This window comes from Mobula birostris, chromosome 28 (genome assembly GCF_030028105.1).
Source record: "Mobula birostris isolate sMobBir1 chromosome 28, sMobBir1.hap1, whole genome shotgun sequence".
Lineage (NCBI taxonomy): Eukaryota > Metazoa > Chordata > Chondrichthyes > Myliobatiformes > Myliobatidae > Mobula > Mobula birostris.
In genome coordinates this window covers 40581885-40594130 of record NC_092397.1, presented here as the reverse complement: position 1 = coordinate 40594130, position 12246 = coordinate 40581885, and the positions used below count along the sequence as shown (strand labels likewise).

The 12246-nt window shown below is 48.8% G+C and overlaps 1 protein-coding gene across 1 annotated transcript in view; it reads left to right on the top strand.

Annotated features, from left to right (window-relative positions):
* Positions 1–12246, top strand: part of LOC140188982 (pyruvate carboxylase, mitochondrial-like) — a 1128593-nt gene that overhangs the window by 431836 nt on the left and 684511 nt on the right. The window contains 1 exon segment of the mRNA XM_072245643.1: positions 4732–4914. Coding sequence (XP_072101744.1) covers positions 4732–4914 — 183 coding nt within the window.

Below are 12246 nucleotides of genomic sequence, written 5' to 3'. Positions count from 1 at the left end.
AAGGGGATTGTTCCGGTTTCCTGCCGCTGTCTGTAAGGGGATTGTTCCGGTTTCCTGCCGCTGTCTGTAAGGGAATTGCTCCGGTTTCCTGCCGCTGTCTGTAAGGGGATTGTTCCGGTTTCCTGCCGCTGTCTGTAAGGGAATTGCTCCGGTTTCCTGCTGCTGTCTGTAAGGGGATTGTTCTGGTCTCCTGCCGCTGTCTGTAAGGGGATTGTTCCGGTTTCCTGCCACTGTCTGTAAGGGGATTGTTCCGGTTTCCTGCCGCTGTCTGTAAGGGAATTGTTCCGGTTTCCTGCCGCTGTCTGTAAGGGAATTGCTCCGGTTTCCTGCTGCTGTCTGTAAGGGGATTGTTCTGGTCTCCTGCCACTGTCTGTAAGGGGATTGTTCTGGTCTCCTGCCACTGTCTGTAAGGGAATTGTTCCCGTTTCCTGCCGCTGTGCGTAAGAGGATTGTTCCGGTTTCCTGCCGCTGTCTGTAAGGGGATTGTTCCCGTTTCCTGCCACTGTCTGTAAGGGGATTGTTCCCATTTCCTGCCGCTGCATGTAAGGAGATTGTTCCCGTTTCCTGCTGCTGTCTGTAAGGGGTTTGTACATTCTCCCTGGCCCACAGGGGTTTCCTTCGCGTACTCCCGTTTCCTGCCTGCCACGTTCCAAAGACAGACCGGTTGGTACGACAGTTGCTGACGTGGCTGTAATTGGAGTGGCGTGGGCACTTTGGGCTGGAGTGGCCTGTTGCCGTGTCGTTTCTCTAAAATAAAATGATTCAGGCAAACTGAAAATAGAGCTTTGACCAAAGAGAGTTCTGACAACAAAGTGGAAGGAGGAGAGATTAGGTTCAGCATCAGTATCGGGTTTAATATCAGTGGCACATGTCAAGAGATTGGTTGTTTTGCAGCAGCAGTACTTTGCAATGCATAATAATTTTTTAAGAATTAAATTACAATAAGAAATATTTTTTTAATTAAATTAAATCAGTAGTGTAAAAAGAGAAAAATTAGTGAGATAGTGTTCATGGGTTCAATGTCCATTCAGAGATCTGATGGCAGAGGGGCAGAAGCTGTTCCTGAGTCGTTGAGTGTGTGTCTTCAGGCTCCCTGATGGTAGCAATGAGAAGAGTGCATGTTCTGGGTGATGGGGGTCCTTCATGACAGACACCACCTTCTTGAGGCATCGCCTATTGAAAATATCCTGGATGCTGAGGAGGCCAATGATGAAACTGGCTGAGTTTACAACTCTCTGCAGCTTTTTCTGGTCCTGTGTAGTGCCTCCCTCCTCCCCATACCAGACGGTGATGCAGCCAGTCAGAATGCTCTCCACGGTACATCTGTAGAAACTTGCGAGTGTCTTTGGTGACGAACCAAATCTCCTTAAACTCCTAATGAAGTATAGCTGTTGTCGTGCCTTCTTTGTAACTGTATTGATATGTCGCGGCAAGGACAGATCCCCGAGATGTTGGCAAGCTCAGGCTCAAGATTATTACCAAGGGCTTCACACCCAGGGTCTAAATGCCATGAAAAATTCTTTTTCTGTAGCAGGTGTGCGATACATTATAGACATGGAATGCAGTTAGGGTGAGAAGGGTAAAGTTCAAAGGGGATGTTCAGGACGAGGTTTTACACAGAGAGCGGGTGGCTGCGTGGAATGAACTGCCAGGGCTGGTGACAGAAACGTTCAATGATTAGGCACAAGAATGTCCAGGAAGTGTAGGCAGAAGGGATTAGTTAGATGGGCTTTTGATTACCAAAGTAATTAATATGGGGTGGTGCGGTAGCTTTACAGTGCAGACGGCCCGGGTTCAGTTCCCGCCGTGGTCTGTAAGGAGGTTGTAAGTTTTCCCGGTGACCATGTTGGTTTCGTCCGCGTGCTCCAGTTCCCAGCCATAGTCCAAAGACAAACTGGTTGGCAGGTTCACTGGTGCCTGTAAATGGTCCCGTGGTTAGGCTAGGGTTAAAGATTTCTTGGCGGCGTGGCTCGAAGGCTGAAAGGGCCTATTCCACACAGTATCCAAATAAATAACTTCATTAAATAATTAATTGTCACAATATGGGCCCATATGCTGTAAATTAACATATACAAAAATTAACAGACCTAAGAGTCATAGTACAGCACAGAAACAGGCCCTTTGGCCCATCGAGTCCATGCCAAACCATTTAAACTGTCTAATCCCATTGACCTGGACCATTGCCCTCCACAGATCCATGTGCCTTTCCAAACTTCTCTTAAACTTCTGCTGGAAACTCATTGCACAATCTCACGACCCACTGACTGAAGAGGTTTCCCCTCATGTTCCGCTTAAACTTTTCACCATTCACCCTTAAACCATGACCCCTGGTTATAGTCCCACCCAACCTCAGTAGAAAAAGCCTGCTTGAATTTACCCTATCTATACCACTCATAATTTAGTACACCTCTATAAAATCTCCTCTCAATCTTCTACATTTCAAGGAATAAAGTTCGAACTTAATCAGTCTTTCCTTCTAAGTCGGGTTCTCCAGTCCCAGCAACATCCTTGTAAGTTTTCTCTGTACTCTTTCAACCTTATTTACATGTTTCCTGTAGGTAGGTGACCAAAGCTGCACACACAATACTCCAAATTAGGCCTCACCAATGTCCTACACAACTTCAACATAACATCCCATCTCCTGTACTCAATACTTCGATTTACGAAGGCCAATGTGCCAAAAGCTTTGTTTAGGACCCAATCTACCTCTGGTGCCACTTTCAATGAAACATGGACCTGTATTCCCAGATCCCTTTGTTCTACCACACTCCTCAGTGCCCTACCGTTTTCTGTGTAAGACCGACCCTTGGTGGTTCTACCGACGTGCAACACCACACACTTGTCTGCATTTAATTCCATCTGCCACCTTTCGGCCCATTTTTCCAGCTGGTCCGGACCTCGCTGCGAGCGCTGACGGTCTTCCTTGCTGTTATACATCACTTTCAGGATGCAATAAGCAAAAATTGACATTAACGCTAGTCAAGCAAAATACAGACTGAGGTCCAAGTAGAGTTTTTCAGTTGGGTTCAACAATCTGATGATGATGGAGAAGAAGCTGTTGTTGAGCCTTGAGCCTTGAGGACCATCACCCTCTCTCACACTCCCCTACATTGAGTGTATGTTTGTGGTCTTCACTTCAAGGTTCAACGTGTTGTGCGTTCAGAGATGCTCTTCTGCACACCACTGTTGTAACGTGTGGTTATCTGAGTTACTGTCACCTTCCTGTCAGTTTGAACCAACCTGACCATTCTCCTCTGATGTCTCTCATTAACAAAGCATTTTTGCCCACAGAACTGCTTCTCTCCGTATGTATTTTTTTTTGTTTTCGCACCATTCTCTGTGAACTCTAAAGACTGTTGTGTGTGAAAATCACAGGAGATACTCAAACCACCCTATCTAGCACCAACAATTATTCCTGGGATGGCAGGACTTTCATATGAAGAAAGACTGGACAAACTGGGCTTGTACTCGTTGGAATTTAGAAGATTGAGGGGAGATCTGATTGAAACGTATAAGATCCTAAAGGGATTGGACAGGCTAGATGCAGGAAGATTGTTCCCGATGTTGGGGAAGTCCAGAACGAGGGGCCACAGCTTGAGGATAGAGGGGAAGCCTTTTAGGACCAAGATTAGGAAAAACTTCTTCACACAGGGAGTGGTGAATCTGTGGAATTCTCTGCCACAGGAAACAGTTGAGGCCAGTTCATTGGCTATATTTAAGAGGGAGTTAGATATGGCCCTTGTGGCTACGGGGGTCAGGGGGTATGGAGAGAAGGCTGGGGCGGGGTTCTGAGTTGGATGATCAGCCATGATCATAATAAATGGTGGTGCAGGCTCGAAGGGCCGAATGGCCTACTCCTGCACCTATTTTCTATGTTTCTATGTTTCTATTCCATGGCCAACGTCAGTTAGATCACATTTCTCCTCCATTCTGATGTTTGGTCTGAACAACAACTGAACCTCTTGACCGTGTCTGCATGCTTTTATACATTGGGTTGCTGCCACGTGATTGGCTGATGAGATATTTGCATTAACGAGCAGGTGTACAGGTGTCCCTAATAAAGTGGCCACTGAGTGCAGCTCTGGAGATCTTGGACTTCAACTTCTCTTCTCTCAATAGTATGGTATTTATTAAAAATATGGATTCCTGCACTGATACAGCAATGGTTTCATTATAATTTCATAATTACTCGGAGGCATCTGAAGGAACATGGAAAATTAAAGTTTCAGCACGCCAGGCGTAATTAATGGTTTGAAACATCGGTGTATTTCTCACAGGGCGGGCTCTACCACAAGCCTGACTGCACAATTATCGATCTGAGGCCCACTGCAGTAACTGGGAGCTTGAGAACCCGCTGGAGACTGCTCGGGCCCTCCTGCCACAAAAGGGTTACGTCGGTCCCATCCCACGCGTAGCAGGACCTACTGTCAAACCTGCTGCCCTCTCAGTCTGTGCAAGCTGGCTCACGCCCTGCGTTGCGAGCACGGGAAGTGTGACTGGGCGCTGGGCCGGGGTAGGAGAGGAGGGGGGTGCACACACTCAGTGCGCTTTGTCAAAGCTCCCTCTCCTCCTGTACGATAGGTGCAGTGAAGGGTTCCCTCGCACTGCGTGATCCTGGAGGGATGTGGGCTTTCGCTGCTGTGGTCCTTGGGGACACACAACACAACCCCTAATGACGTTTGTCCGCCACGTGTTGCCGGGACGCCATTTCAATCTGTTTCTTTTCACCAGGTTTTCCGCAGCGGAGAAGGGATGGGGATTCGCTTGGACATCGCCTCCGCGTTTCAGGGAGCAGTGATCTCACCACATTACGACTCGCTGCTGGTCAAGGTCATCGCCCATGGCAAAGATCACCCCACCGCTGCCTCCAAGTTGAACCGAGCCCTTGCTGAATTCAGGATACGAGGGGTCAAGGTAGGATCCTCAGCTTGCTGTGGCATGTTTATCATGAACTTGTGTTTGACTGGAGCCAAGGAGGAGATATGTGCCCTGGATGGGAATTGTTTCCCGATGGAATATTGATTGGAGAGTGTCTGCCGGTGGCAGGGCAGCTGACAAGTACTGATGGTCTTATCTGGTGTCTGATTCCTGATGGCTGACTCTCCGAATTGAAGCAGGTTTTAATTGAGAGGATTTAATGCTCTTGAAGCTGACTGGCTGCTGTGTTTGTGTTGTTGACAAACAGCCTGAAAGTGGCTCTCTCAGAGGTTTTTACTGTCTGTAACTTTTCAGTTCATGGTGCTGTGTACAACTCAGAATGGTGACCAGCACTAAACAGGGCATCAGCCTTGAGGTTTTGTAGTGTTAGTCCGCCGGTGACAATTACTGATCGTCTAATCCGATGTCCTGTTCCTAATGGCCGATTCTCCAATTTGAAGCAGGTTTTAATGGACTTGAAGCTGGTGTGTTGGTGACAAACAGCTTCAATGTTGCTGATTTCAAAAGACTACTGTCTGTAACTTTTTCGCTCGCAGTGTTGGGTAACAACTGAAAGGCCTAAAAATGCTGATCAGTACCAAACTCAGCATCGGCCTTGAGTTCTGGCTGGGTAGGCTGCCAGCATGGGCGCTGACAATAACTGATTGTCTTGTCTGATGTCCCATTCCAAATGGCCAATTCTCCAAACTGAAGCAGGTTTTAATACTGTTTAATCGAGAGGATCTAAGGCACTTGAAGCTGATGTGTTGGTGATAAAGATCCAATCCCGGGCAGAGGTTGGACTGAATGTGTGCAGTGGCTGTGATTAACAACCGATACAGCGACGGGGTGCAAGAGGTTCAGGGTGAGTGAGTGTAAGAGGAGATGACAAGGATCAATAAACTCCCATTGTGAAGGGATGTGGGAAAATCCTTCACTTTCGCCTGCATGCAGACGTGCTCGATGGTGGGAAGGGCTTTACCCGTGATGGACTGGGCCGTAACCGCAACTTTTTGCAGGATTTTCCTGTCAAGGGAATTTGTGTTTCCACACCAGGCTGTGATGCAATCAGTCAATATACTCTCCACCACACATCCATAGAAGTTTTAGATGTCATTCTGAATCTCCACAAGCTCCTAAAGGAGCAGAGATGATCCTGTGCTTCCTTTGTAAATGCACTTGCGTAGAATTCTGGATAATAAATCAACCACGGTCAGGCAGCCGATGGGTTGAATGGCCTGATCCTACTCCTCTACCTTCCGGTCTTATCCACGGTGCACACCACACCCCAGCTACTCCTGTACTGTCCGGTCTTATCCACAGTACACACCACACCCCAGCTACTCCTGTACTGTCCGATCTTATCCACAGTACACACCACACCCCGGCTACTCCTGTACCGTCCGGTCTTATCCACTGTACACACCACACCCCGGCTACTCCTGTACTGTCCGGTCTTATCCACGGTACACACCACACCCCGGCTACTCCTGTACCGTCTGGTCTTATCCACAGTACACACCACACCCCGGCTACTCCTGTACCTTCCGGTCTTATCCACTGTACACACCACACCCCGGCTACTCCTGTACTGTCCGGTCTTATCCACGGTACACACCACACCCCGGCTACTCCTGTACCGTCCAGTCTTATCCACAGTACACACCACACCCCGGCTACTCCTGTACCTTCCGGTCTTATCCACAGTACACACCACACCCCAGCTACTCCTGTACTGTCCGGTCTTATCCACAGTACACACCACACCCCGGCTACTCCTGTACTGTCCGGTCTTATCCACGGTACACACCACACCCCGGCTACTCCTGTACCGTCCGGTCTTATCCACAGTACACACCACACCCCGGCTACTCCTGTACCTTTCGGTCTTATCCACAGTACACACCACACCCCAGCTACTCCTGTACCGTCCGGTCTTATCCACAGTGCACACCACACCCCGGCTACTCCTGTACCTTTCGGTCTTATCCACAGTACACACCACACCCCGGCTACTCCTTTACCGTCTGGTCTTATCCACTGTACACACCACACCCCGGCTACTCCTGTACCTTTCGGTCTTATCCACAGTACACACCACACCCCGGCTACTCCTGTACCGTCTGGTCTTATCCACTGTACACACCACACCCTGGCTACTCCTGTACCGTCTGGTCTTATCCACAGTACACACCACACCCCGGCTACTCCTGTACCTTCCGGTCTTATCCACAGTACACACCACACCCTGGCTACTCCTGTACCTTCCGGTCTTATCCACAGTACACAGCACACCCCGGCTACTCCTGTACCGTCTGGTCTTATCCACTGTGCACACCACGCCCAGGCCATGGAGATTTAGCAGGATAGGACCAGGGCTGAGGGACACCAGAGCTGCTGTTGTTCTCAAAATGGGGGGAGTCAAGAGGGGGATTTAGCAGAATGATGAAGAGTTTACAGTGTAGAGAGTTTCCATTTACCAAAGCCCTGACCAACAGAAAGAAATGATACTGAGCTGTGAGTTTCCGTGAAAACAACATGTTTCTCATCCAGTTCCTATTTGAACATCAACCTTTGCACCCAGATCTGAGGATGTCACACTGCGCTCGCTCTCTGTCCTGTCCTTGCAAATTCAGTTGTTCATCTTGCATACGTCCCTCCATGGGTGATTATGAGAGCTCAAAGAGCTGTGTGAAGTGATATTTCAGGAAATCTTCTACAGGCAACACTTGTGTCAGAATTGGGGGTCTGTTTGTTCGCTTTTTGCCATGTTGTACAGAAGTGGTTTGCCATTGCCACCTCCTGGGCAGTGTCTTTACAAGACGGGTGACCCCAGCCACTATCAATACTCTTCAGAGAGTGTTTACCTGGCATCAGTGGTCGTATAACCAGGACTTGTGATCTGCACCAGCTGCTCATACCACCATCCACCACCTGATCCCACGGCTTCACGTCACCCTGATCGGGGGCCAAGCAGGTGCTACACCTTACCCAAGGGTGACCTGCAGGCTAGCGGACAGCTGTATTACATTGTCCATAAAGTGTAGCTTTATCATTAGCCCCTGCGTCCAGGGACGCAAGCTGAGGAAAAGTAAATTCTATGTTTATGTCCTTACTTTTTTTTCCACATAAATTCAGTGAGTGCATATTTTATCAAATTATTTATCAAATTTCTGGGTCTCTCCAGCCGATAATGCCCCTTACATTTAGGAGAGCAATGTGGGTCCTCCATCTGGTGTGGTGTTCATTGTGTCTGTAGCTTCCTCTCAGTTTACATGACTGTCCGCCATGCAAGTCCCGGGTGGAGACTCAGGAATACTGTGCTCAGGTGCAGAAGGATTATTCATTGCTGGTTTCGTCACAGTGTTGTCTGACCAGTCAGGGTTGTTAGCCCAGAGCTGAGCCCCAGAACCTTAGTCTTAACCACTCTTAGTCTGTCCTGTGACAACAGACCAAATTATCAGAAGATTGATGCCGATAAGAGGACAATGGGGGAACATTCAAAATGCTAATAAGAGAGAGACGAGAGGGATTAACGAAAAGGAGACACAGTACTGAGTATTGTCAGAGACCGGTGGCTTTGAACCCTGAACTGTTTGAAGTCTGATGGACAGGCGATACCCCAGCAGGGGGATAAAAGGAACAGGTTCGCTAAGGCAAGAGACACACCACGGCACCACGACACCACGAGGTAACGAGACCCTGGAAGCGGTGTGCCCCCACAAATTGGTGAGAGTTTTGGAGGTCTGGTCGCGGGACCAGCCATAGACGCACAGGGTGGAACGGTACAGTTGGTGGGAACCCGGTGTATGTGTCCGCCCTTGCCTGGGTGCCGGGTTCACCGCAGAAGAACGATCGTATCTGGAACGAAGGGGTCACAGTCGGTGACCTCAGAAGACATTACAAAGGGCTCGCCCAAAAGCTAACTGCGAGGAATATCGAAGGTCTGTTTGGAATCTAATTTGCATATTCATTCGTTCTCTCTCTCCCTCCCCAACGGCATAACAGCGATTACTGCGAACTGAACTAAATTGAACTGAACTCTGTGTCACTTGAGACTGATCATTTTACCCCTAGACTGCAATAGAGCTTGATTGATCCTATTATCCTAGTTCTGTGTACATGTGTGTTTTATCATTGCTAACCTGTTGCATTTATGATTAGAGTACTGTGTTATTATTTCTTTAATAAAACTTTCTTAGTTCCAGTAATTCAGACTCCAACTAAGTGGTCCATTTCTGCTGGTTTGGCAACCCAGTTACAGGGTACATAACAGTCCTCTACCCTTTGACCTGTTTGGTATGGGTGACCTTACCAAAACCCAAAGCATAAAGCCCTGACTCCAGCCAACATAGCTCTTCGGGGCATTGAAGCCCACAAGCCTCCAAGTGGTGACGAGGTTGTGCATTTGGGAGGAATTTCTGGGTAATGATTTGTAAATTCTGCAGCTATGAATTCTAGTTTCCTGAATGGCTGCAATGTGGGCATCAAATCACATATAATCTACAGAGAGTCACCTTCTGGGACAGGAGAAGTTCTGGAAGGAAAGGCTTTGGAGATGAAGGGTGTGTGTCCGTATGTGGAAGTTATCTCGGGTCTTGGAAAGGAAGGAAAGGCGGGGCATGTGGGAAATTTAGGGATTGGTGTGACATCAGGAGGAAAGTTCCCGGCGGGGGGGGGCGGTGAGGAATACAGCTGTGGGTGAATGGTCACGGCCCAAAAAGTTGATTGTTTATTCTTTTCCTTAGACCTGCTGAGATCCTCTAGCATTTTGTGTGTGGACTGGGGTGAAGTGTCCAAGCCAGATCGTGGGGACCTGGTTTGGAGTGGGAGTGTGTTGGACCTTTGGTGGGTGAGGAACGGAAAACATGCTTAGGGGTATATGGTACTCTGCAAAAGTCATAGGCACATATATACGGCTAGGGTGCCTAAGACTTTCGCACAGTGCTGTAGTAATTTCATGTATTACACTTTGCAAAAAAAAACAAATTTCCTGACATATGTGAGTGATGATAAACCTGATTCTGATCTGGGTCTCTATTGTGGACTGAGAGTGGGAAGAGGGCAGGGAGAGGGGAATCATGGTTGGGAAAAGGGGAAGGGAGAGGGGAGGGAGCGGGAAGCACCAGAGAGACATTCTGTAATGATCAATAAACCAATTGTTTGGAATCAAATGACCTTGCCTGGTGTCTCAGGGCTGGGTGTGTCTGTACCCACCCCTAACACTCCTTCTCTGCCCCCTGTCCCTCACCCCTCCCACTCCACCACCCCGCGCATGACATGTGTGAGTGATGATAAACCTGATTCTGATCTGGGTCTCTATTGTGGACTGAGAGTGGGAAGGGGGCAGGGAGAGGGGAATCATGGTTGGGAAAAGGGGAAGGGAGAGGGGAGGGAGCGGGAAGCACCAGAGAGACATTCTGTAATGATCAATAAACCAATTGTTTGGAATTAAATGACCTTGCCTGGTGTCTCAGGGCTGGGTGTGTCTGTACCCACCCCTGACACTCCTTCTCTGCCACCTGTCCCACACCCCTCCCACGGCGCTCCACCCTCACCACTCCCAACATCCTTTGCTCTCGCTAGATTTACAAACTGTCTCTCCACTCCACGTTGATAAATACAGTACTGTGCTAAAGTCTGAGACACCCCAGTGATATATATGTGCCCAAGACTTTAGCACAGTAGTGTACGTCACCCAGACTCTGTGCTCCGAGCTTCGAGATGTGCAGAATGCATGACGCACAGCCTGGTTACAGTCTCATGTGGCGAGATGCCATTAACGACCATCAGCTGGCAATTGTCTTTTTGCAGATAACTTGCATAATAACAGATCGAATAAACAAGGCTGACACCATGGTCCCACCGTTTCACGTACACTCCGTTCGATGACAAACTACTACCCCGCTGAAATATAATTAGTATTGTCTGTGCCAGTAACTAGATCACAGTTTTAAAAAAAAATTAATTATTGAATTTTTATTTACCCTGCAGAGTAAACCAGTATTAAACCTGTGAACAAGAGCTGGGAAACAGTAATTATTCCTGTTGTGTGCAATCAAGTGACTATTTACTGATGTTAGTGTTGGAGGTAGGCCACAAACAGCGTGGAATGAAAGAGAAATCAGAAGGTGATTCGTGAGGAGATTATTAATCATTTGCAATTGTTGAAACTGTGATTTTAATCTCTAAAATAACAGTGGTCCCAAGATTATGCATTTAAATTTCAATGGCTTAACTGCTAGTTTTCTGTGATAAATGGCAGCTCGTCAGCTGCTCACAGCCTCTGAGATTTTGAGCCCCTCCGGCTGACAGGCTTCACCCAACGCGCGTCTGATCTCGCCCCGACCTCCCCTCCCCTCGACCCTGTTCCAGCTCTGCCTCGCGCCCGGCGCCACCAATCGCCGTTGCAGTAGGAGAGATGGCTGGTGTCTCAAGCTCCAAGCCAGTGAAGTTGAGAAACAGAGGTGGTAGCGAAGGCAGGGGAAGGGGTGGGTAGAGCAAGGACAATCTTTCTGATAGGGTGAGACGAGATGGCACCTCGCTTGGTCGCAGCAGCCTCTCGGGGCCCAAACAAGGGTGCAGTTGTTCATCTTTGACAACTTCTTCATGATCGCAGACTCCACTGGATATTAAGGGCATCAAGTGCAGCAAATGGAACCCAACAGCAAGATGCTCAACAGTGTGGAGCTGAATCTTGCTGTGTACGGTTCTACCTGCTATAGCCACCCAAGGTGCAGGGTTTCAGAGGCCGTGCACGTTGAGATATCCAGTGCAAAACACTGTCTTGGATGTGTCTTTTGTGATTGCAAGACCCCACTGGACGGTGGTAATGCAGTTATTGCAGGTCCGGTTTGCTGGTGAGACAATGAGCTGCTTGGCCTCGGTTGTAGACCCTCCTGCCGCGGGGTGGCCTGCAGCAGCCGCCCAGGAGAGAAGAAGCTGGGTTGGGGCAGCCTCTCCTGTCGGTGCTGTCCTGGGTGGAATGACAAGCTGGATTGCGTTCATCTGTGACTGCACCAGCACGAGATGAGGAACTGTGGCTGACTTGTGAGGGTGGGGCGTCGTGGGAGGGGTGAGGGACAGGTGGCAGAGAAGGAGTGTCAGGGGTGGGTACAGACACACCCAGCCCTGAGACAACAGGCAAGGTCATTTGATTCCAAACAATTGGTTTATTGATCATTACAGAATGTCTCTCTGGTGCTTCCTGCTCCCTCCCCTCTCCCTTCCCCTTTTCCCAACCATGATTCCCCTCTCCCTGCCCCCTTCCCACTCTCAGTCCACAATAGAGACCCATATCAGAATCAGGTTTATCATCACTCACAAATG